At 40.4% G+C, this 27,879-nt stretch overlaps 1 gene segment (V, D, J or C); it reads left to right on the top strand.

The window, feature by feature from the left end:
* The first annotated feature begins 29 nt into the window (after positions 1-29).
* Positions 30-22,996, top strand: LOC122468143. The segment is given in 3 exon segments: positions 30-126; positions 22,348-22,748; positions 22,964-22,996. Coding segments are annotated over 3 exon segments (480 nt in total).
* The last annotated feature ends 4,883 nt before the right edge of the window (positions 22,997-27,879 follow it).

The following is a 27,879-nucleotide window of genomic DNA, read 5'->3' as shown; positions in this document are numbered from 1 at the left end:
GCAGCTGGGAGAGGAGCCCCAGCCCTGGGAGTCCCAGGTGTTCCCATTCTGTGATCAGGACAGAACACAGACACCTCACCATGGAGTTTCTGCTTGCCTGGGTTTTCCTGGTTGCCCTTTTAAAAGGTAATTCATGGTGAACAAGAGACACTGAGTATATGAGTGGATATGAGGGAGACCAGTGGATGTATGACAGTTTCCTGATGAATATGTCTTGTGTCTGCAGGTGTCCAGTGTGACGTTCAGCTGGTGGAGTCTGGGGGAGACCTGGTGAAGCCTGGAGGTTCTCTGAGACTCACATGTGTGGCCTCTGGATTCACCTTCAGTAGCAACAGCATGAACTGGGTCCGCCAGGCTTCAGGAAAGGGGCTGCAATGGGTCGCATATATTAATACTGATGGAAGTAGCACAAACTACGCAGACTCCGTGAAGGGCCGATTCACCATCTCCAGAGACAACGCCAAGAACACGCTTTATCTGCAGATGAACAATCTGAAGACTGAGGACACGGCCACTTATTACTGTGCAAGAGACACGGTGAGGGGACCTCACTGGGAGCCCAGACACAAACCTCCCTGCAGGAGGGGATCAGCACCACCAGGGGGAGCACACTATGCACAATTCTGGTTTGTGTTCCCACGAGCAGGTGCAGATGGAGGTTACAGGCAGGTTTCCTGTCAGGGTCTGGGGCTTCCTGTCCACACAGCAGTTTCCCCAGGGAGCCTCCCTGGACACAGGATTCTGTGTTTACCTATTAACTCTCTGAATTAACAACTGTGTTGTCATAGGAAAACTACCCTAACATACACAAAGACACAGTTGTTTGCATTCCTTACTCCTGTCCCTCAATATGAGTGAATTGCAGATATCCTGAGGCACAAGAGCTGCACCTTTACAGGTGTCCCAGATGCACTCCCTGTGCAGCCAGGACCACAAGATTCCACAGCTCCCCATACCTTCACCGAGCCCTTGTCCCAATCAAACAACCTGATACTTCCCTCCTGGCATTTGCTACTCAGGACTTTAAATGAGCTAGAGCTTTATTCCATTCCTCTCAACAAGAGTTAAATCATCTCCATGTATTAGTCAGGATTTTCCTGAGTAACAGGCCCAAAGCACATTGTTTTCATGACTAAATAGGTTGTGAAGTCCCATCATCCAGGATTTTCCTGGAGACCCAGGAAAACAAGTGGTGTAATTCTCATCTGATTCTGAACTAGTGTCTAGTCTCAGAACATGGAGACCTGATGATATAACTCTCAGAACTAGGGCCAGAGGGGACCACTCTTCCAGTTAAAACAAGCACATGGGAAGGAAAAATGAGGGAATTCTTCCTCCCTCTGCATCGTATTCTACTAAGAACTCTAATGGAATGGGTGATGCCCAGGCAGAAAGAAACCATGGATGGAAATGCGAATCTCTTCTGGAAACACATCACAGACATACACAGAAACAGTGGTTAATCTGGGCACCCATGATGCAGTCAAGATGACACATAAGGGTAATTAGACAATTCAACCTCCTGTAAAAGTGGAGTTCAAAGACTAGAGATTTAGAAGTCCATGCCATCACTGGGGTGGAGACTGGTGGCCAGGGCAGTGCTCCTGTGAAGAAGGAGGGCAGAAGCCCATGGGGGCACTGCAGTCAAAGGATCCCCTGGATCGCATGGGAGAGACAGTCCCCTTCTGTGAGTGCATTTGGGATAGGGGGCATTGTCTCTCATGGGACACGAGAGCTGACAGGCACCATTGCACTGCCCTGGTCATTAGCATTGGAGCCTCTGCTGAGAGCAGCTAACTGGACGCTGCCTTCTTGTTATTCCTCACCATGAACTCCAAGACCCTAGTGTTCATGCAACTGCCCTTCTGGGATAACCAGCTCCAGCCACAGCACAGTGAAACCCTCTCCTAGAGGATCAGTGGGGTCCCTGTAATATTGAGTTCATACAATTTGGAGTTTTCAAACCCAGCTAGAGCTCCTGAGATAAAACATAAGAGCTCTGTGCCACCAGGTGGGCCAATGGTTTGGACACGGACAGGGTGAAGGCTGTGTTCTGATGGAAGCCTGGGACCCACGAGTACAGATCGTTCTCTCTGTGTGAGGGCTTCCTGAACAGGGGCGGCTGGGAACTCCAACACAGGGACTAGAGTGGAAGCTGATGCCAATATTTCCTCCCACCAATCAGCATGGACAGAGTTCAGTGAACAGCACAGCACCCCCAGTAGAAGCTGAGCCACTGACACCAAGATCCACCCCCCTTGCCTTCCTCAAGTGCTTCCTTACTAGGGAAAGAGTGTCCGGAACCCAGACCAGCACCATGCCCCTCCCTTCAAAGACCACTATATACCCCCACAGTCACCAAGTCTACTGACCATATACTGAGGCGAACCTTCACCTCTAGAGGAGATAGGAATTAGCCTCTTTTAACAGGCAGAACAAACTCACCTAGTTAAAACTCACAACACTATGGACAAAGTTGAAAAACTCCCCACTAGAGGCAAGGAGAAACTCTGGAGAGGTCTGACCTGAGGGACAGAGCAGCCAATACATAACAGCACAGTGCCCACAGCACATGAAGGAAATGCTTCCAGAAAAGTCAGGTCCTCAACAGCATGTAAACATTTCTCAATAAATACACTACTCTAGAAGCAGAAAACATAACAGGATTTTCCAAAAACTTAAGAAAGCAGAGACATAGAAATACAGAGTGATGGAAGAATTCATTCCAAAAGAAAAACAATAAAATGTCATTGCCAGGTATATAATTAAAACACGTATAACCAATATGCCTCAAACACAATTTTTTAAACTATCATAAGTAAACAGAATTTTTTAAAAATCATCATAAGGATACTAGCTGTGTTTGAAGAAAGCATACAAGACAGGAGGATACGCTGTCTGCATGTAGAAAAGACTTAAAAACTTGTCAGGCTGAAACTTTACAAATGCTATAACCGAGATGTGAAATTGATTGCACATAATGACCTCAGGTGGAAAGAAGCAGATGAATGAGTAAGTGACATAGAAGATAAAATTATGGGGGAATGAAGCAGGAAAGAAGAGGAAAATTAAATATTGCATCACAAACTTATACTGAGGGAACTGAGCAACTTCATAAAGTGTAATAAAATTATTTTCAAAGGAGTCCCAGAGGAAGACAAGAGGGATAAAAAAGGGGAAAAGTTTTATCTGAGTGCATTATAGTGGAAAACATCCACAAACTGGGGAAGGAAATAGTCATCCACATTTATGAGTCACAGAGAACTCCCATTAAAATAAAAACAAAGCAGCTAACACGGAGACATATCACAGTAAAATTAGCAAAATATACATATAAAGAAAAACACTAAAAGCAGCAAGTCAAAAGAAGTCTCTAACTAAAACGGGAAGACATAAAAGATTATGGCAGATGTCTCCACAGAAACCCGCAGGCAAGAAAGGAGTGGCATGATATCCTCAACATGCCCAAGTAAAAAATATGCAGCCAAGAATACTTACCCATCAAGGCTCTCATTCAGATACAAGGAGAGACAGAATTTCCCAAACAAAAACCAAAAGAGTTCGTGGCCTCTAAACCAGCCCTTTGAGAAATATTAAATGGGACTCTTTGAGTGGGATAGGAAGACTAAAAGAAACAAAGACTAGAAATAAGCAGAGAAAATCTCCAGAAACAGTGACTTTAGAGCTAACACAATGGCACTAAGTTTATATCTATCAATAATCACTGTGAATGTAAAAGGGCAACATGCTCCAACCAAAAGACATAGGAAAACAGAATGGATAAAAAAAAAAATACAAGACTTTCTATACACTGCATCCAATAGACTCATCTTCAACCCAAATACCTGTAGATTGAAATTGAGGGGAGAGACAGCAATTTATCATGCTAACGGACGTCAAAAGAAACTTGTAGTACCATACACGTATGACACTAACTAGATTTTAACCAAAATCTGTTACAAGAGATGAGCAAGGCAGTATATCATCACACACTGGTCTATCCAACGAGAAGATATAAAGCTTTAAATCTTTATATGCTAAAATTTTAACCACTGATATATATAAACCAGTTAATAAGAAACATAAACTAATTGATAATAATACAATAATAATAATAGAGAACTTTAACACTCCACTTACAACAATGGACACATCATCTAAGCTGAAAATCAATAAGGAAACAAAGGTTTAGGAAGACACACTGGACCAAATGGGCTTAACAGATATATTCAGAACATTCCATTCTAAACAGAAGAATATACATTCCTTTTGAGTGTACATAGAATATTCCCCAGAACAGATCACATTCTATGTCACAAATCAGCCCTCTACAAGTACAAAAAGATTGACATAATACCAAGGATATTTTCATACCAGGACACTATGAAACTTGAAGTCAACCACAAGAAAACCTTCAGCAACACCACTAATACATGAAGTTAAAGACATTGTAGTAAAGAATGTATGAGATTTTCAGGAAATTAAGGAAACAGTAAAAAATACATGGAAGCAAATGAAAACGGAAATATGCCAGTGCCAAACCATCTGGATGCAGCAAAAGTGGTTGGAAGAGGGAAATATATAGCAATACAGGCCAAACTCAAGAAAGAAGAAAAATCTCAAACACACAACCATGTTACACCTAAACGAGCTAGGAAATGAGCAGAAAATGAACCCTGAAGCCAGCAGAAGGTAAATAAAGAAGACTAGACCAGAAATAAGTGATAAAGAAGCAAACAAACAAAAACAGTACAACAGATCAATAAAACTATAAGCTGGTTTTTGGAAGAATAAAAATGATAAACCAAGGTCATACTTAGCAAAAGCAAAAGAGAAAGGATTAAGTAAATATTTTTTAATATGAAATTTATTGTCAAATTGGTTTCCATACAACACCCAGTGCTCATCCCAACAGGTGCTCTCCTCAATACCCATCACCAACCCACCCCTCACTCCCACCCCCCATCAACCCTCAGTTTGTTCTCAGTTTTTAGGAGTCTCTTATGTTTTGGCTCCCTCCCTCTCTAACCATTTTTTTTTCTTCCCCTCTCCCATGGTCTTCTGTTAACTTTCTCAGGATCCGCATAAGAATGAAAACATATGGAATCTGTCCTTCTCTGTATGACTTATTTCACTTAGCATAACACTCTCCGATTCCATCCACGTTGCTACAAAAAGCCATATTTCATTCGTTCTCATTGCCATGTGGTATCCCATTGTGTATATAAACCACAATTTATCCATTTGTCAGTTGATGGACATTTAGGCTCTTTCCATAATTTAACTATTGTTGAGAGTGCTGCTATAAACATTGGGGTACAAGTGCCCCTATGTATCAGTACTCCTGTATCCCTTGGGTAAATTCCTAGCAGTGATATTGCTGGGTCGTAGGGTAGGTCTGTTTATAATTTTTTGAGGAACCTCCACACTGTTTTCCAGAGTGGCTGCACCAGTTTCATTCCCACCAACAGTGAAAGAGGGTTTCCGTTTCTCCACATCCTCGCCAGCATATATAGTCTCCTGTTTTGTTCATTTTAGCCACTTTGACTGGCGTGAGATGATATCTGAGTGTGGTTTTGATTTGTATTTCCCTGATGAGGAGCGACGTTGAGCATCTTTTCATGTTCCTCATGGCCATCTGGATGTCTTTAGAGAAGTGTCTATTCATGTTTTCTGCCCATTTCTTCACTGGGTTATTCGTTTTTCAGGTGTGGAGTTTGGTGAGCTCTTTATACATTTTGGATACTAGTCCTTTGTCCGATATGTCTCTTGCAAATATCTTTTCCCATTCCGTTGGTTGCCTTTTAGTTTTGTTGATTGTTTCCTTCTCTGTGCAGAAGCTTTTTATCTTCATGAAGTCCCAATAGTCCATTTTTGCCTTTAATTCCCTTGCCTTTGGGGATGTGTCAAGTAAGAAATTGCTGCGGCTGAGGTCAGAGAGGTTTTTCCATGCTTTATTCCCTAGGGTTTTGATGATTTCCTGTCTCACACTCAGGTCCTTTATCCATTTTGAGTTTGCTTTTGTGAATGGTGTAAGAAAGTGGTCTAGTTTCATCCTTCTGCATGTTGCTGTCCAGTTCTCCCAGCACCATTTGTTAAAGAGACTTTTTTCCATTGGATATTCTTTCCTGCTTCATCAAAGATTAGTTGGCCATACTTTTGTGGGTCTAGTTCTGGGGTTTCTATTCTATTCCATTGTTCTATGTGTTTTTGTGCCAATACCATGCTGTCTTGATGATTACAGCTTTGTAGTAAAGGCTAAAGTCTGGGATTGTGATGCCTCCTGCTTTGGTCTTCTTCTTCAAAATTACTTTGGCTATTCGGGGCATTTTGTGATTCCATACAAATTTTAGGATTGCTTGTTCTAGTTTTGAGAAGAATGCTGGTGCAATTTTGATTGGGATTGCATTGAATGATATCTTCTTCAATTCCCTTCATAAGTTATCTATTGTTTTCAGCATACAGATCTTGTACATCTTTGGTTAGGTTTATTCCTAGGTATTTTATGCTTCTTGGTGCACTTGTGAATGGGATCAGTTTCTTTATTTGTCTTCTGTTGCTTCATTATTAGTGTATTAAGAATGCAACTGTTATCTGTACATTGATTTTGTATCCTGAGACTTTATTGAATTCATGTATCAGTTGTAGCAGACTTTTCATGGAATCGATCGGGTTTTCCACATATAATATCAAGTCTCCTGCAAAAAGTGAAAGCTTAACTTCATCTTTGCCAATTTTGATGCCTTTGATTTCCTTTTATTGTCTGATTGTTGATGCTAGGACTTCCAACACTATGTTAAACAACAGCGGTGAGAGTGGACATCCCTGTCGTGTTGCTGATCTCAGGGAAAAAGCTCTCAGTTTTTCCCCGTTGAGGATGATATCAGCTGTGGGTTTTTCATAAATGGCTTTTATGATCTTTAAGTATGTTCCTTCTATCCCGACTTCCTAGAGGGTTTTTATTAAGAAAGGATGGTGAATTTTGTCAAATGCTTTTTCTGCATCCATTGACAGGATCATATGGTTCTTATCTTTTCTTTTATTAATGTGATGTATCACACTGATTGATTTGAGAATGTTGAACAAGCCCTGCCCAGCCCAGGAATGAATCCCACTTGATCATGGTGAATAATTCTTTTTATGCTGTTGAATTCAATTTGCTAGTATCTTATTGAGAATTTTTGCATCCATATTCATCAGGGATATTGGGCTATAGTTGTCTTTGTTGCTGGATCTCTTTCTGGTTTAGGAATCAAAGTAATGCTGGCTTCATCGAATGAGTCTGGAAGTTTCCCTTCCGTTTCTATTTTTTGGAAAACTTGAGAAGGATAGGTATTATCTGTGCTTTAAATGTCTGGTAGAATTCCCCAGGGAAGCCATCTGGTCCTGGACTCTTATTTGTTGGGAGATTTTTGATGACTGATTCAATTTCTTTGCTGGTTATGGGCCTGCTCAAGCTTTCTATTTCCTCCTCTTTGAGTTTTGGAAGTGTGTGTGGTGTTTAGGAATTTGTCCATTTCTTCCAGGTTGTCCAGTTTGTTGGCATATAATTTTTCATAGTATTCCCTGATAATTGCTTGTATCTGTGAAGGATTGGTTGTAATAATTCCATTTTCATTCATGATTTTATCTATTTGGGTCATCTCCCTTTTATTTTTGAGTAGCCTGGCTAGAGGTTTATCCATTTTGTTTATTTTTTTCAAAAAACCAACTCTTGGTTTCGTTGATCTGCTCTACAGTTTTTTTAGATTCTATATTGTTTATTTATTCTCTGATCTTTATTCTTTCTCTGCTTCTGCTGGGTTTACGGAGTCTTGGCTGTTCTTCTTCTATTTACTTTAGATGTGCTGTTAGATTTTGTATTTGGGATTTTTCTTGTTTCTGGAGATAGGCCTGGTTTGCAATGTCTTTTCCTCTCAGGACTGCCTTTGCTGCATTCCAAAGCGTTTAGATTGTTGTATTTTCATTTTCATTTGTTGCCATGTACTTTTTAATTTCTTCTCTAATTGCCTGGTTGACCCATTCATTCTTTAGTAGGGCATTCTTTAACCTCCATGCTTTTGGAGGTTTTCCAGACTTTTTCCTGTGGTTGATTTCAAGCTTCATCATGGTCTGAAATTATTCATGGTATGATCTCAATTCTTGTATACTTATGAAGGGCTGTTTTGTGACACAGTATGTGATCTGTCTTGGAGAAGGTTCCATGTGCACTCGAGAAGAAAGTATTTTCTGTTGCTTTGGGATGCAGAGTTCTAAATATATCTGTCAAGTCCATCTGACCCAGTGTATCATTCAGGGCCCTTGTTTCTTTCTTGATCCTGTGTCTAGATGATCTATCCACTGTTGTAAGTGGAGTATTAAAGTTCCCTGCAATTACCACATTCTTATCAATAAGGTTGCTTGTGATCATCATTAATTGTTTTATATATTTGTGGGCTTCCGTATTCAGTCCATAGACATTTATAATTGTTAGCTCTTCCTGATGGATAGAGCCTGTAATTATTATATAATTCCCTTTTTCATCTCTTGTTACAGCCTTTAATTTAAAGTCTAGTTTGATATAAGTATGCCTACACCAGCTTTCTTTTGACTTCCAGAGGCATGATAGATAGTTCTCCATCCCCTCACTTTCAATCTGAAGGTACCCTCAGGTCTAAAATGAGTCTCTTGTAGGCAGCAAATAGATAGGTCTTGTTTTTTTTTAATCCATTCTGATACCCTATGTATTTTGGTTGGAGCATTTAGTCCATTTACATTCAGTGTTATTATAGAAAGATATGGGTTTAGAGTCATTGTGATATCTGTAGGTTTCATGCTTGTAGTGATGTCTCTGGTACTTTGTCTCACAGGATCCCCCCCCCCCCAGGATCTCTTGTAGAGCCGGTTTAGTAGTGATGAATTCCTTCAGTTTTTGTTTGTTTGGGAAGACCTCTTTCTCGCCTTCTATTCTAAATGACAGACTTGCTGGATTAAGGATTCTCAGCTGCATTTTTTTTCTGTTCATCACATGGAAGATTTCCTGCCATTCCTTTCTGGCCTGCCACGTTTCAGTAGACAGATCCATCATGAGTCTTATCAGTCTCCCTTTATGTGTTAGAGCACGTTTATCCCTAGCTGCTTTCAGAATTCTCTCTTTATCCTTGTATTTTGCCAGTTTCACTATGATATATCATGCAGAAGATCGATTCAAGTTACATCTGAAGGGAGTTCTCTGTGCCTCTTGGATTTCAATGCCTGTTTCCTTCCCCAGTTCAGGGAAGTTCTTAGCTATGATCTTTAAGTACACCTTCAACACCTTTCCCTCTCTCTTCCTCCTCTGGAATCCCAATTATGCATATATTATTTCATTTAATTATGTCACTTAGTTCTCTAAGTCTCCCCTCATACTCCTGGATTTTTTTTATCTCTCTTTTTCCTAGCTTCTTCTTTTCCATAATTTTACCTTCTAATTCACCTATTCTCTCCTCTGCCTCTTCAACCTGAGCTGTGATCGCCTCCATTTCACTTTTCATCTCATTTATAGCATTTTCTAACTCCTCCTGACTCTTTTTTAGTCACTTGATCTCTGTAGTAATAGATTCTCTGCTGTCCTCTATTTTTTTTAAACCCAGCGATTAATTTTATGACTATTATATTAAATTCATTTTCTGCTATATTGCTTAAATCGTTTTTGATCAGTTCATAAGCTGTTGCTACTTCCTGGAGTTTCTATTCAGAAGAATTCTTCCGTTTGGTCATTTTGGACAGTCTCTGGAGTGGCGGGGAACTGCAGGGCTCTTCCCCTGTGCTGTCTGGAGTAACTTGCGTTGGTGGGTGAGGCTGCAGTCAGACCTGATGTCTTGTCCCAGCCCTCCACTGGGGCCACAGTCAGATTGGAATGTCCTTTATCTTCCCCTCTCCCAGGGGCAGTACTCACTGTGGAGTGGTGTGGTCTCTGTCTGGGCAAATAGCACACTGCCAGGCTTGTGGTGCTGCTTCGATGGGATCAGGAATATTAACTGGGGTGGATCCGCAAGGTGCAAAGGGGCGGGAGGGGCAGGCTTACCTCGCTTTGCCTTTGGTGGTCCACTTCAGGAGGGGCCCTGTGGCACCGGGAGGGAGGAAGACCCATTGGAGGGATGGATCTGCAGAAGCACAGCATTGGGTGTTTGCGAGGTGCAAGCACCTCGTGCTGGGAACTGGTTCCCTTTGGGATTTTGTCTGGGGGATGGGCAAGGGAGATGGTGCTTCCCTGCACCTTTGTTCTCTAACAAGCTGAGCTCTGTCCTTCGGGGCTCAATAACTCTCCCTCACATTGTCCTTTAGCCCTCCAGTTCTCTGAACAGAGCTGTTGACTTATACCTTTCCAGATGTTAAGCCCCACTGACTGTCAGAACACACTCCGCCCAGCCCCTCCGCTTTTGCAAGTCAGATTCAGGGGCTCTGCCATGCTGGGTGGGCTGGCTGCCCCTCCAGTGCTCTGGCTCCCTCCAGCCAGTCTGTGTAGTGTGCGCCGCCTCTCTGCCCTTCCTACCCTCTTCCATGGGCCTCTCATCTACTCTTGGCTCTGGAGAGTCAATTCTGCTAATCTTCTGGCGGTTTTCTGGGTAAATTAGGGAGATGTGGGTGGAACCTAAGCGATCAGCAGGACGTGGTGATCCCAGCGTCCTCCTACGCTGCCATCTTCCTCCAAGACTAAGTAAATATAATCACAAATTTGAGAGGAGAGATCACAACTAACACCAGAGAAATACAATTATAAAAAAATATTTTGGAATTTATATGCCAACAAATTGGTCAATCTGAAAGACATGGATAAATTCCTAGAATGATATAAACTAAACTGAAAAAGGGAGAAATAGAAAACCTGAACAGACTGAAAGGAGCAAAGAAATTGAATCAGTAATCAAAAACCTACTGACACACAAAAGTCAAGAGCCAGATGGCTTCACAGGTGAATTCTACCAGATATTTAAGAAGAGTGTAAATATTCTATTTAAGTAGAATAAAATATTCTAGTCTTCTCAAACTGTTCCAAATAATAGAAATGGAAAGAAAACTTCCAAACTCATTCTATAAGGCCAGTATTATCATGGTTCCAAACCAGATTAAACCCCACTAAAAACGAGACTTACAGGCCACTAGCCCTAATGAGAATGGATGCAACAATTCTCAAGAAAATCCTTTCCAACTGAATCCAACAACATCAAAAGTAGCATTTACCATGATAGGGTGGGATTTGCTCCTTGGCTGTAAGGGTGGTTCAATATTCACAAATAAATCACTGTAATACATCACAGTAATAAGAGAAAGGATAACAACTATATGACCCTCTCAATAGATCCAAATAATAATAATAATAACATTTGACAAAGTAAAACATCCTTTCTTGATAAAAACCTTCAACAAGGGATAGAGGAAACATACCTCAACACCATAAAGTCCATATATGAAAACCCCACAGCTAATATCCTCACTGGGAAAACAAATTTCCTCTACTCTCAGGAACACAAGTGGAATGCCCACTCTCATAATACTACTTAACTATCCCTGGAAGCTTTATCCACACAAACAGGCAACAAAAATAAACAAAGGCATTCAAATTGGAAAGGAAGGAGTCAAAATTTCACTCTTCACAGATGACATGACAATCTACACAGAAAACCCAAGACTCCACCAAAACATTGCAAGAACTGATACACCAATTCACCAAAGCCACAAGATACAAAATCAACATACAGAATTCTATTGCATTTCTATACAGCAATAATGAAGAAACAGAAAGACAAATTAAAAAAAAATCCATCCCGTTTAATATTGTACGAAAAACAATAGGATACCTAAGAGTTAAAAGATCTATACTCTGTAAACTATAAAACATGATGAAAGAAACTGAGGATGACAGAAAGAAATGGAAACACAGTCAATGTTAAGGATTGAAGGAGCAAGTATTGTTGACATGTCTATGCTACACAAAGAAACAGGAGACTTCGTGATTGCAGATTTCATGCTATATTACAAAGCTGTAGTCATCAAGACAGTATGCTACAAGCACAAAAGAGACACACAGGCAATAGAAAAGAAAGGTAAAACCATATATGGACTCACAAATGTATGGTCACCTCATCTTGGCTGAAACAGGAAAGAGTATGTAATGGAAAAAAGACAATTTTGTCAACAAATGGTGTTGGGCACACTGGACCAGAGGATGCAAAAGAATGAAACCGAGTCACTTTCTTACCCCATACACAAAAATAAATTCAAAATGGGTGAAAGACCTAAATGTGAGACAAGAGACCATCAAAATCCTAGAGAACTCAGGCAGCAACTTCTATGACATCAGACATCGCAACTTCTTACTTGATGCATCTCAGAAGGCAAAGGAAACAATAGTAAACATGAACAACTGGGGCCTCATCAAAAGAAAAAGCTTCTGCGCTAAAGAAACAATCAACTACACTAAAAGGCAACCTACAGAATTGAAAAAGGTATTTGGAAATGACAAATCTCATAAAGGCTTACCATCCAAAATCTATAAAGAACGTATCAAACTCAACACCCAAATTACAACTAATCCAGTGAAGAAATGGGCAGAAGACATGAGGAGACACTTTTCCAATGAAAGCATCCAGATGGCTAACCAACACGCAAAAAGATGCTCAATATCACTCATCATCAGGGAAATACAAATCAAAACTGCAATGAGAAACAACCTCAAACTGTCAGAAAGTCTAAAATTAACAACTGGGAAACAAGAGATATTGATGAGCCTGAGGAGAAAAGAAAACACTTTTATACTCTTGGTGGAAATACATAGTGTGGCCATTCCAGAACACAGTTTAAAAACTTAAAACTTAAACTACCTTACACTCCAGCAATTGCTCTATGAGGTATTCACCCAAAGGATACGAAAATTCTGATTTGAGGAGGCACATGCACCCCAATGTTTACAGCAGCATTACCAATGAGAGCCAAACTGAGGAAAGAGACCAAAAGTCCACCGAGTGATGAATGTGCTATATGTATAGACTAGAATATTACTCAGAAATAAGAATGAAATCTTGTCATTTGCAAAGATGTTGATGCAGCTAGAGGGTATCATGCTAAGTGAAGTAAGTCAGTCAAAGAAAGACAAACACCATATGATTTCCTCATATGAGGAATTTAAGAAACACAACAGATGAACACAGGGGATGGACAAAAAGATCAAGAAAGACATAAAAGACTGTAAGGTTAGAGAACAAACTAAGGGTTGCTAGAGGCCAGGTGTGTGGGGGATTGGATAATGGGTGAGAAGGCCACGCGTTGTGATGAGTACTGGATGTGAATGTAGGTGATGAATCAATAAATTCTACTAATGAAATTAATATCACACAATATGTGAACTAACAAAAATTTAAACACAAATTTAAAAATTAAAAAAAGTGAAAAAAAAAGGAAGGGAGAAATATTGTCACAAATTGTCATGAACATGGAATCTAAGGTAGTGAGTCTACCTTCTTGAATTTACCCATTTTATACCTGTTAGTGGACATTAATTAACATATGCATGAATTTTCACAGCAGTGCCAGGTGGGCTGGAATTCAAACCACAGCAACCCTTCCTAACTCCTCTGTGTCCATATCCCATGGGCCGCTTGTCCAGACACCTGCACAAGAACCCAGGTTGGGCCTCAGCAGGGACCGACATCTGCAGAACTGGAAAGTCTGGAGAGATGACCCTTCCTGCCAGCCTGTGGGTTTCTTTCACCCCCTTGTGTCTCAGCTCCCTTGTCTTCCTTTCCCTTCTCTTTAAAAAGGACCATTCCCCTGTTAGTGGTGCATGAAAGTGAGGGACTATCTTTTCTGTAAGTATTCAATATGACAGATCATTTACATGGGAACAAAAAAAAAAAAAAACCCACCAATATGGTTCAGCCTGTCTTACAGGCTCCTATCACCCAATGTGGCAGAGTACAAATAAACCTAAATATGCATTTAATGAAACACTGTACAGCATGTTGGAAAAGCATTAGGGGATGAGAAAGCTGGAAGAATTCCACAAATGCAGATATGAGCTCCCCTTTGAAGGAGGAAGAAAATCATACTCCCAAACATGCAAGAGTAAAATAGTTTTAGGAAATGATAAAACAGTTGCAGTGTGTTCTATTCATGAAGTGTCTGACAGTGACAACACACAACATGAATTTTCAGGGTTTTACATAGAATTGTGAATGGAAAATCCTGTGTCAAGAACTCAGTTGTGTGCACAGAGCTCAATGGCTCCTGAGACATAGAGAAAGCCCAACACGTGGAAAGGTAAACGCGTTTTTTGACCCCAGGAGCACATCTATCAAATATGACGAACAATCTGGCCAAAAAGACACAGCACAGAATCTCTTATGAAATTTGAAGTTCAATTACAGCATGACAACAGAATTGTCCATATATTTATGAAAAAAACATGCCATGAAAATGAGTTACTGGCGTCTATAAACTTAACAACAAACAACAAAACACTAAGTCACCAGAGACCAATTAGGGAACAAGTCAACATTGAGAGGGAACCAGAAAAAAAAAAAAAACACCAAGACTTTCATTTACATTGTAAATCAAGAAATAAGTCGGGTGCCTGGGTGATTCAGTCGCTATAAGCATCTACTTCAGCTCAGGTCGTGATGTCAGGGTTCATGGGTTTGAGCATCATGTCAGGATCTCTGCTGACAGCTCAGAGCCTGGAGCCTGCTTCAGATTCTGTGCCTCCCTCTCTCTGCATCTCACCCTTCTGTGTCTCTCTCTCGAGAATAAATATTTCAAAATAGACATTAGGCACAAGCAATCAATCATCATTAAAACCAAAATTAAAGCTCAGAACACAAGACCCATAAAAAGAAATGGTATAATTACACTTTATGAAAATCAGATACGTTTTTCTGCCCACAGGACAATCAGTGGCAGTAAGACAAGTTACAAAGGAAGAGACATTATTCACAAATTGCATAACTACCAAGGGACCTGCATCCTGAATATGCTAAGAACCCTCAACAGTCAATAGGAAGAAAGGAAACAACCCTCTATAAAACAAGCACAGCCTTGCGTAGTAAACATCCCATCCTAGAGGTTGTAGACACATCAGGTATAGACTGGGGAAGACTCTTCACACCATCGACTGTCAAGGAAATTCAAATCAAGAATGCAATAGATGCCCTATGCACTCATCCTGAGGGCTCAGGTATGAAGGGAACCCTGGCAACACCATCCAGGTGAGCATCCAGCACACGTGGGGCCTCAAACACTGCAGGTAGGAATGAAAAACAAACACCAGCTCTGGAAAACCATTGGCTGTTGCTTATGACATTATGCATGGATGACTTAACATGTAACCTGGAAATACCACTCCCAAGTGTTTGCTCCAGAATGAAATCCCATGCTCAGAAAATAAATGTTTTCTAAATATTTATAGCAACCTTCTTAGTGTTATAAGCTAAGAATAAGTCAAAAGTCTTTCTAAATATAAAGGAATAAAAGTATGAAACTTACATCGATGGCATGCTTTGCCACAGAAATGTGATGCTATTGATGCAGAATTGAAACTAGGAGAACCCTCAAAGACATGATGTGAGGGAAGGCCACAGAGGTGCTGTGGCCTGAGACATTCACACAGCCAGCCTAGGTGTGACAGCATAAGTGACAGTGTTTGGTTAGACCTTATCTCTTTCTGCCCCACCCCCACATGATAAGTTCCTCTGCTTGATGTTGAATGCTGTGCTATGTTCAACAATACTCTGATGTATGGAGTCTCCACAGACTGAACCCCACAACCTCTGACTCCTCTGGAGAGGTGCTGAGACCAGAATCTGATATGTGTTCTGACAGCGGCTGTTCCCTCCATTGTCCCTGGCTCTTGCTGTCTCCTGCTGGTGAGGAGTAGGTTAGGAATCATCCACTGAAACCATTTGTCTCCTGCACCTGACTCTCCCACAACATGAGGCCCAGACCGTCCTCACACTCAGCTGTAAATGAAGTCAGTCGTACTGGAACAGGTTTGCACCTTGGTTTAGCGGATTTTTCCAGCTCCCCCCTGCCCTGGACAAACTCTGTAGCTACAGGTGGGGACAAACTGAGGGCTCAGTTTAGGGGTGGCTGGCAGCTGCACTTCTTTGAGGCTTGCTTGTCCTGGTGGCATGAGACCCCTGCCATATAAGTCAGGTCTGGGGCGACCAGGCTCCCAGCATCCCTAGTGGACTGTGCCCAGGGCAAAGCTTCCATCCTGGGAGAGGGGCTGCATACAATGAGTGAGTCCCACATCTCAGTGGCACCTGTAGGGGCTTGGCCTCAACAGCACACAGACTGGGGTCACTGACATCCTGTCCCTCTGGGAAAGAGTCCTCTGAACAGGAGCTGGGCACCAGGAACCCTGTATATTGGCTACAAGAGTCTGGAGGGGAGGTTGCAGCCAGGCTCAGTGGCACACGCCTATAGTCCCAGCTCCTTTCACTGGAGTTTCCATTTGCTGAGCTGGGGTGGGGAAAGAAAATAACATACCTTAGCTCAAAACTCTAGCTGTTCCTTGTGGCAGTATATTTTTTGGAATAAATGCTTCCTCGTGGGCTGTATGCCAACAAGGCCATTTGTAGACACTTTAAATACATTGATTGAGTTTTTATTCAAATTCAAGTTAGTTAACATGCAAAGCAATATTAGATTCATGTGTAAAATATAGTGATTCAACATTCCCACACAAAACACAGTGCTCATTATGAGTGCACCCCTTCATCCCCATCACCTACTTCCCCCAACCTTCCATCCACTTTCCCTCTGGTAACCATCAGTTTGTTCTCTACAGTTAAGAGTCTGATTGGTGTGCTTACATGTTCCATGGGTTAAGGCCACGACTCTTGATTTGGGCTCATGTCTTGCTTTCATGGTTCCTGAGATCGAGCCCCACATTGGTTCCTGCACTGACACCACAGAAACTGCTTGGGATACTCCTTCCCTCTTCTTCTGCCCCTCCTCCCATTCTCTCTCAAAATAAATAAATAAACATTGAAAAAATCATCTATTTCTTGGTTTGACTCTTCTCTCTTATTTTTCCCTTTACTCATTTGTTGTTTCTTAAATTCTACATATGAATGAAATCATATATTTTTCTTTCTCTGGCATATTTAATTTTTTTCCAATCAAAGATTGTGCTGATTTTATCTTATTTAATTCAACAAGCGAGGGACTCAGTAACGTACAATGCGGTCCAGAGGAATGTGGACGAGTAAGAAATAAAATCTAGTGAGCAATGGCACTTAGGAAAAACTCCTTAGAAGAAGTGAATTAAACTAAGCTTTCCCTCCTCCTGTTTTATTGAGATTTACTCAACCCACAACACTGTATAAGTTTCAGGTGTTCAGTATAATGACGTGACTTACATATATTTTGAAATGTTTACCATAGTGAGTTTAGTTAATGTCCATCATCCATAGGTTAAGCAGAAAAGTAAGAGAAAATAATGTTTATTTGCTTTGTGATGGAAACTCTTAGGATTTACTCAATTCATTAACTTTCACAATTACCAAACAGCAGTGTTCAGTAGTCACCATGTTGTCCATTACATTCCTAGTATTTACTTATTTTCTAACTTGGAGTTTGTCACTTTGACCACCTTCATCTGATCCCCTCCCCTACCTCTGGTAACCACCTATGTGATCTTTTTTCTTTATTTAAGATGAAATTTATCGCCAAATTGGTTTCCATACAACACCCAGTGCTCATCCCAACAGGTGCCCTCCTCAATGCCCAGCCCCCAATTTCCCTTCCTTCCCTCCCCCACAATCAACCCTCAGTTTATTCTCAGTTTTTACGCATCTCTCGTGGTTTGCCTCCTTCCCTCTCTGTAACTCTTTCTCCCCTTCCCTTCCCCCATACTCTTCTGTTAAGTTTCTCAGGAATCACATAAGAGTGACTACATATTGTATCTGTCTTTCTCTGTTCGACCATGTCACTTAGCATAACACTCTCCAGTTCCATCCACGTTGCTACAAAAGGCCATATTTCATTCTTTCTCGTTGCCAAGTGCTATTCCATTGTGTATATAAACCACAACTTCTTTATCCATTCATCAGTTGATGGACACTTAGGCTCTTTCTATGATTTGGCTATTGTTGAAAGTGCTGCTATAAACATTGGGGTGCAAGTGCCCCTATGTCTCAGCTCTCCTGCATCCCTTGGGTAAATTCCTAGAAGTGTTATTGCAGGTTCATAGGGTAGATCTATTTTTAAGTTTTTGAGGAAACTCCACACTGTTTTCCAGAGTGGCTGCACCAGTTTGCATTGCCACCAACAGTGCAAGAGGGTTCCCATTTCTCCACATCCTCTCCAGCATCTAGAGTCTCCTGATTTGTTCATTTTAGACACTCTGACCTGCATGAGATGTTATCGCAGTGTGGTTTAGATTTGTATTTCCCTGATGAGGAGTGACATTGAGCATTTTTTCATGTGCCTGTTAGCCATCTGGATGTCTTCTTTAGAGAAGTTCTCTGATTATTTCAGGTAGCATAAATTTCTCTAGCTCCAACTGTGTCATTACAAATGACAAAATGTCATTCTTTGTGGGCCTGAGAAATATTCCTCTGTGTGTGTGTGTGTGTGTGTGTGTGTGTGTGTGCGCGCGCGTGTGTGTAGATATACCACATATTTTTTACCCATTCATCAATCAAACAGCACACTTGGGCTGTCTCCATAGCTGGGCTGTTTTTGATAGACCTGCTATAAACATAGAAGTACAAATCCCTTAAATTAGTATTTTTGTATCCCTTGGGTAAATACCTAGTAGTGCAATTCCTCAATCATAAAGTAGTTATACTTTTAGCTTTTTGAGGAACCTCCGTACTGTTTTCCAGAGTGGCTGCACCAGTTTGCATCCCACCATCAGTGCAAAAGGGATCTTCTTTCTCTGTATTCTCACCAACACCTGTTGTTTCTTGTGCTGTTGAGTTTAGCCTTTCTGACCAGTGTGAGTTGATATTTCATTGTAGTTTGGATTTATATTTCCCTGTGGAGGAGTGATGTGGATCATCTTTTCATGTGTTTATTGACAATCTGTAGGTCGCTTTTGGAAAAAATGTTTATTCATGTCTTCTGCCCATTTTTTAATAGGATTATTCAGTTCTGGAGTTGAATTTTATACTATATATAGAAATCCTGAAAAACTCCACCAAAAAAACCGCTAGAACTGATACAATAAACCAGTAAATTTGCAGCATACAAAATCAACATACAGAAATTTGTTACATTTTGATACAACAATAAATGAAGCAGGAGAAACAGAAATCAAGGAATTGATCCCATGTACAATTACACCAAAAACCACAAGATACCTTGAAATAAACCTAACTAAAGAGTTAAAAGATCTTCACTCTGAAAAATCTGGGACATTTATGGAAGAAATTGAAGAAGACAAAAGAAATGGAAAAATATTCAAAGTACATGGATTAAAAGAAAAGCATTGTTAAAATGTTGATACTACCCAAACCATTCTAGACATTCAATGCAAGTAATTCAATGCAAATATCCGTGTCTAATAATGCCAGCATTCTTCACAGAGCTAGAACCAATAATTCTAAAATTATCATGGTAGGGACACCTGGGTGGCTCAGTTGGCTAAGCGTCTGACTTCAGCTCAGGTCATGATCTCACAGTCCTGTGAGTTCGAGCCCCGCATTGGACTCTGTGCTGACAGCTCAGAGCCTGGAGCCTGCTTCAGATTCTGTGTCTCCCTCTCTCTCTGGCCCTCCCCTGCTCATGCTCTCTCTCTCTGTGTCAGCAATAAATAAAAACATTTAAAAAATAAAATTATCATGGAACCACAAAAGACCCTGAATCCACAAAGCAATCCTGAAAAAGAAAAAAAAATGGAGGCATCACAATTCCGGATTTCAAGCTATATTACAATGCTATAGTCATCAAGACAGTATAGTACCTACATAAAAATAGACACACGGATTAATATAACAGATTGGAAAACCCAGAAATAGACCCATAACTATATGGTCACCTAATCTTCGACAAAGCAGGAAACAGTATGAATTGGAAAAATGACAGTCCCTTCAACAAATAGTGTTGAGAAAACTGGACAGCAACATGACACTGTAGTTAAACTGGACCACTTTTTACAATATAAACAAAAATAAACTGAAAATGGATGAAAGACCTGAATGTGAGAAGGGAAACCATCAAAATCCTAGAGGAGAACACAGGAACCAACTTCTTTGACCTTGTCCAGAGCAACTTCTTACTAGACATGTCCCCAGAGGCATGGGAAACAATAGCAAAAATGAACTATTGGGATCTCATCAAGATAAACAGGTTCTATACAGCAATGAAACAATCAACAAAACTAAAAGGCAACTGACAAATGGGGAAAGATATTTGAAAATGACATATCACATAAAGGGTTAGTATTCAATATTATAAAGAACTTATCAAACTCAACACTGAAAAAAACAAATAATCCATCATGGATAAAGAAGATGTTATATATATATATATATATATATATATATATATATATATATATATATATACTTGGCAATGAAAAAGAATGAAATCTTACTTACCATTTGCAACTATGTGGATGGAATAAGAGGGTATTATGCTAAGTGAAATGAGTCAGTCTGAGAAAGACAAAAACCATATGATTTTACTCATATGAGGTGTTTAAGAGACAAAACAGATGAACATAACGGAAGGAAAACAAAAATAATATAAAAACAGGGAGGGGGACAAAACAGAAGAGACTCATAAATATGGAGAACAAATTGAGGGTTACTGGAGGGGTTGTGGGAGGAGGAATGGGCTAAATGGGTAAGGGGCACTAAGGAATCTACTCCTGAAATCATTGTTGCACTATATGCTAATTTGGATATAAATTTTAAAAAATAAAAAACAAACATGTTAATGAAAAAAAAAAGAGAAGAAAATTACCTCCACATGATCATGGCCACTATGAAAGCCCAAATCTGACAGCATATTGCACATAAAATATTAAAACCATTTCTGCCACATCAGGAGCCAGGCAATGATGGTCATCCCCAATAGAAGTATTCCACATGATAACGTGAAGAATAAACATGCTGCCTCAAACCATATCATCGTGTCACAGTCCTTATTTGGATAAAAGTCACATGAGAAACAGCCAGTCCAAGGACATCAGACCCTCGTTTGTCCCTTCACATCAGGAAATAAATCTCCCTTGGGAAAACTCCCTTCCCTGTACCAGGAGGGGAGGAGCATCCTTAGAACCGGAATAAGAAACACAGGGACAAGAAGGCTGTGAAAACAAACCTAGTTACTTGTTGACAAATTAAATACCCCAAACCCACACCTTTGCCTTAACTCTTGCCAAATCCAATGTTTTGTTGTCTGAAAGTCACAAGTGCCAACTGCTTTGTTCATTCTCTGGGTGTCATATCATTAGGAAGGCCATGCACTTGCAAAATGAAATTTATCCTCCCCTTTAGATCAGTCTCATGTCAATTGAATCCTTATACCAAGTGAAAACTCAGAAGAAGGGAAAATAATTCTCCTTCTACAACTGGAAGAAGTACCTGCAAACTTTGGCAATAAAAAGAAATAAAAGACATTTAAATCAGTAAGGAGGAAGGAAAATTACTTGTTTGCAGATGACATTGATCTTAAACATAACAAAACCCTAGAGATACCACAAAAAATATTATAACCAGTTTTTTTTAATGAGGAAAAGTGCAGGATGCACAATGAATAAAGAAAATAAATAAAAATAAACCACCTGTGATTCTACACACCAGCATGGAAATACATGAAAAATAAAAAACAAAATTATACAAGTGAAAATGGCACAGAATAAAGTATTTTGGGTTAAACTTCAAAAAGTATGTAAAATACATGTAGAGTGAAAATGACCTATGTTGATGACAGACCTGTAAAAATGCACACAGGACTGCAAATATACCTGTGCTCACTGATTAGAATTATTCATATTTTCACAGCACCATCTACACAAACTAAACTACAAGTGCGTCCCTAACTCTGTCGTTCACTTTTAAAGAATCAAATCTAAGTCTGGAGTGTGATATATATGTCATAGGACATGCAAATAGCGCCCTCACTGTGCTGATAAAACCAGCCCATCGCAGACTCTGCAGCTGGGAGAAGAGCCCCAGGCCCGGGAGTCTCAGGTGTTCCCATTCTCTGATCAGGAAAGAACAGACACCTCACCATGGAGTTTGTGCTTGGCTGGGTTTTCCTGGTTGCTCTTTTAAAAGAGCATGGTGAACGAGGGACACTGAGTATATGAGTGGACATGACTGAGAAAGAGTGGATGTGTGACAGTTTCCTGATGAAGATGTCTTGTGTCTGCAGGTGTCCAGTGTGACGTGCAGCTGGTGGAGTCTGGAGGAGACCTGGTGAAGCCTGGGGGGTCCCTGAGACTCACCTGTGTGGCCTCTGGATTCACCTTCAGTAGCTCTTGGATGAGCTGGGTCCGCCAGGCTCCAGGAAAGGGGCTGCAGTGGGTCGCATATATTAATACTGATGGAAGTAGCACAAGCTACGCAGACTCCGTGAAGGGCCGATTCACCATCTCCAGAGACAACTCCAAGAACACGCTCTATCTGCAGATGAACAACCTGAAGACTGAGGACATGGCCACATATTACTGTGCAAGAGACACGGTGAGGGGACCTCACTGGGAGCCCAGACACAAACCTCCCTGCAGGAGGGGATCAAGCACCACCAGGGGGCGCACACTATGCACAATTCTGGTTTGTGTTCCCAGGAGCAGGTGCAGATGGGGATTACAGGCATGTTTCCTCTCAGGGTCTGGGGCTTCCTGTCCACACAGCAGTTTCCCCAGGGAGCCTCTCTGGACACAGGATTCTGTGTTTACCTATTAACTCACTGAATTAGCAACTGTGTTGTCATAGGAAAACTACCCTAACATGCACATAGACACAGTTGTTTGCACTTTTTCCTCCAGTCCCTGAACATGAGTGAATTACAGATTTCTTGAGGCACAACAGCTGAACCTTTATAGGAGTCTCAGATGCACTCCCTGTGCAGCCAGGACCACAAGATCCCACAGTTCCACTTTATCTTCACCCAGCAGTTGTCCCAAACAACCTGAAACTTCCTTCCTGGAACTTGCTACTCAGGACTTTAAATGAGCTACAGCTTTATTCAATTCCTCTAAAGAAGAGATAATTCATCTCCATGTATTAGTCAGGATTCTCCCGAGCAACAGAAACCAAAGAAACTGGTTTACATGACTAAATACATTGATAAGCCCCACATTCCACTCTCACATACTGGAGACCCAGGAAAACCAGTGGTATAATTCTCATCTGATTCTGAACTAGTGTCTAGTCTCAGAACGTGGAGAGCTGATGATGTAACTCTCAGAACAAGGGCCAGAGAAAACCAAAGTTCCAATTCAAACAGGCACATGGGAAGTAAAACTGAGGGAATTCCTCCTCCCTGTGCATCAGATTTTATTCAGAACCTTAATGGAATGGGTGATGCCCAGGCAGACAGAAACCATGGATAGAAATGCCAGTCTCTTCTGGAACACATCACAGACATCCACAGAAACAGTGGGGAGTCTAGGCACCCATGATGCAGTCAAGATGACACATAAAGGTAATCATGACAAGTCAACCTCCTGTAAATGTGCCTTTAAAAGACTGAAGATTTAGAAGTCCATGCCATCACTGGCATGGAGCCTGGTGGGCATAGCTGTGCTTCTGTGGTGAAGGAGGGCAGAGTTGCATAGGGAGAATTGTGGTCTGAGTATCCCTTGGGAGACTTGGGGAGAGACAGTTCCCTTCTCAGGGTGCATTTCGTAAAGGGTTCATTGCCTCTCGTGGGGCAGGAGAGCTGACAGGCACCATTGCACTGCCCTGGTCATTAATATAGGAGCCTCTGCTGAGAGCAGCTAACTGAACACTGCCTTGTTGTTGTTCCCCACCATGAACTCCAAGCCCCTAGTGTTCATGCAACTGCCCTTCTGGGATAACCAGCTCCAGCCACAGCACAGTGAAACCCTCTTGCAGAGGATCAGTGGGGTCCCTGTCATATTCAGTTCATACAATTGGGAGTTTTCAAACCCAGCTAGAGCACCTGAGATAAACCTAAGAGCCATGTGCCGCCAGGTGGGCCAATGGTTTGGACACAGACAGGGTGAATGCAGGGTTCTGACGGAAGCCTGGCACCCATGAGTATAGACTGTTCTCTCTGTGTGAGGGCTTCCTGAACAGCGGTGGCTGGAAACTCCAACACAGAGAGTAGAGGGGGAAATGATGTCAATATTTCCTCCCACCAGTCATCATGGACAGAGTTCAGTGAGCAGCACAGCAGCCCCCAGTAGAAGATGAGCCACTGACACCAAGATCCACCCCCCTTTCCTTCCTCAGGTGCATCCTTTCTAGGGAAAGACTGCCTGGAAACCAGACCTGCATTGTGTCCCTTCCTCCAAAGACCACACATACCCCCACAGGCACCAAGTCTACTGACCATATAGTGAGGCATAGCTTCACCTCTAGGGGAAATAGGAATTAGCCTCTTTTAACAGTCAGAACAAACTCACCTAGTTAAAACTCACAACATTGTTGGCAATGTCTAAACACTCATCACTGGAGACAAGGAGAAACTGCAGAGGACTTAGCTGAGGGACAGAGCAGCCAATACACGACTGCACAGTGCACACAGAATGTGCAACAGATGCTTCCTAAAGTGGCAAGCCCTCAACAGTAATTGTACACTTCTCAATAAAGACACTACTCTAGAAACAGAAAACATAACAGGATTTTCTAAAACACTTAAGCAAGCGGAGACATAGATATACACCATGATGGAGGAATTCGTCCCAAAAGAAAAAACAATAAAAGGTCATTGCCAGGGATATTATTAAAACACATATAACTAATATGCCTCAAACAGAATTTCTAAAAACTCTCACAAAGAAATAGAATTTTTAAAAACTATCATAAGGATAATAGGTGTGCTTGAGAAAAGCATAGGAGACATGAGGGAAACCCTTACTGCAGATAGAAAAGACCTAAAACCTAGTCATGCTGAAATTTTAAAAATACTCTAAGATGTGAAACTGATTGTATATAATGACCTCAAGGCAGAATGAAGCAGATGAATGAGTAAGTGACATAGAAGATAAAATTATGGGGGAAATGAAGCAGAAAATAAGAGGAAAATTAAAATATTTCATCACAAACATATACTGAGGGAACTCAGAAACTACATAATGTGTAATAAAATGCTTTTCAAAGGAGTCGGGGAGAAGAGAGGGAGAAAAGAAGAGGTGTTATATGAGTGCATTTCCATGGGAAATTCCCAAAACTGGGGAAGGAAACAGACATACACATCTAGGAGGCATGGAGAACTCCCATTAAAATAAAAAATGGCAGGCCAACACTGAGACATATCATAGTAAAATTGGCGAAATACACAGAAAAAGACAAACCCTATGAGCACCAAGACGAAAGACGTCCCTAACTAAAGAGGGAAGATAAAATAAATGATTATGGTAGATGTATCCACAGAAACCTTCAGGCAAGAAAGGAATGACATGATATCCACAACATGCTCAATTGAAAATTATGCATCTAAGAATACTTTATCCAGTAAGACTGTCATTCGGATAAAAGAAGAAGAGATAGAAGTTCCCAGAAAGGTAAAAACCAAAGGAGTTCATGGCCTCTAAACAAGCCCTGCAAGAAATATTGAAGGGGACTCTTTGAGTGGTAAAGGAAGACTAAAAGAAACAAAGATTAGAAATAAGCAGAGAGTCTCCAGAAACTGTGACTTCAGAGGTAACACAATGGCACTAAGTTTATATCTATCAATAATCACTGTGAATGTAAAAGGGAAAAATGCTCTAATCAAAAGACATAGGATATCAGAATGGATTAAAAAAATACAAGACCTTCTGTACACTGCATACAATAGGCTCATTTTCAACCTAAAGCAACAGTAGATGGAAAGTGAGGGGAGGGAGAACAATTTATCAGGCTAATGGACGTGAAAAGAAAGGTGTAGTACCATACTCATATCACACTGACTAGATTTTAAACCAAAGTCTATTACAAGAAATGAGGAAGTCAGTGTATCATCATGAAGGGTCTATACAGCAAAAAGATATAAAGCTTTAAATATTTATACACCAATATATAAATCAATTGATAAGAAACATTAAAAACTTATTGATAATAATACAAGAATAATAATAGAGAACTTTAACACTCCACCTACCGAAATGGACACATTACCTAAGCCAACATTAATAAGGAAACAATGGCTTAGAAAGGCACACTGGACCAAATGGACTTAACAGATATATTCAGAACATTCCACCCTAAAGCAACAGAATACTCATTCTTTTTGACTGCATATGCAACATTCTCCACAACAGATCACATACTATGTCATAAATCAGCTCACTACAAGTTCAAAAAGACTGAGATCATACATGCACATTTTCATACCAAACACTATGAAACGTGAAGTCAACCACAAGAAAAACTTTGGCAACACCACTAATACCTAAGGTTAAAGAAAATTGTGGTAAAGAATGAATGAGATTTTCAGGAAATTAAAGAAGCAATAAAAAATACATAGATGCAAATTAAAATGAAAACATGCCAGTGCCCCATCTGGATGCAGCAAAAGTGGTTGGCAGAGGGAAATATATAGCAATACAGGACAAACTCAAGAAAGAAGAAAAATCTCAAACAAACAACCACTTCACAACTAAAGAAGCTAGAAAAGAACTGCAAATGAACCCTAAAGCCAGCAGAAGGTAAATGAAAAACATTAGAGCACACAAATGATAAATAAACAAACAAAACATTAGACATGTCATTGAAAATATAAGTTGGTTTTTGGAATCATAAATAAAAATGATAAACCCAAGGCCAGAATTACGAAAAACAAAAGAGAAAGGACTAAGTCAATATAACCACAAATTTAAGACGAGAGATCACAACTAATAGCACAGAAATACAATTAGAAGAAAATATTTTGGAAATTTATATCCCAACAAACTGGTCAATCTGGAAGAACTGGATAAATTCCTACAGTAATGGAAACTACATTAACTGAAATGGGAAGAAATAGAAAACCTGAACTGACTGAATGAACAAAGCAATTGATCCGTAATCAAAACTCTACTGAAACACAAAAGACCAGGGCCTGAAGGCTTCACAGGTAAATTCTACCTGATATTTAAAGAAGAGTGTAAATAATCTATTTAAGTAGCATAGAATATTCTAGTCTTCTCAAACTGTTCCAAATAATAGAAATGGAAAGAAAACTTCCGAACTCATTCTATAAGAACAGTATGACCATGGTTCCAAATCAAATAAAACCCCACTAAGAAGGAGACTTAAAAGCCACTAGCCCTAATTGGCATGGATGCAACAATTATCAAGAAAATAATTGCAACTTGAATCCAAAAATACGTTAAAATTATCATTTACACGATCAGGTGGGATTCATTCCTTGGTTGTAAGGGTGGTTCAAGATTCACAAATGACTCAATGTCATACAACATATCGATAAGATAAAGGATAAAAACTATATGATCCTCTCAATAGATGTAAAAAAGAGCATTTGACAAAGTACAGCAACCTTTCTTAATAAAAACCCTCAACAAGGCATAGAGGAAACATAACTTAACATCATAAAGACCATATATGAAAACCCCACAGGTACTATTCAGAGTAGGGAAAAAACCTTTTCCTCTACTGTCAGGAACACAAGAGGGATGCCCACTCCCATCATTCTACTTAACATAGCACTGGAAGTCTATCCTCACAAACAGACAACGAAAAGAAATAAAGGCATTCAAATTGGCAAGAAAGAAGTCAAACGTTCACTCTTCAC

This window comes from Prionailurus bengalensis, chromosome B3 (genome assembly GCF_016509475.1).
Source record: "Prionailurus bengalensis isolate Pbe53 chromosome B3, Fcat_Pben_1.1_paternal_pri, whole genome shotgun sequence".
NCBI lineage: Eukaryota > Metazoa > Chordata > Mammalia > Carnivora > Felidae > Prionailurus > Prionailurus bengalensis.
Note: the sequence above shows the minus strand (reverse complement) of the source record. Positions and strands in the feature narration are given on the sequence as shown.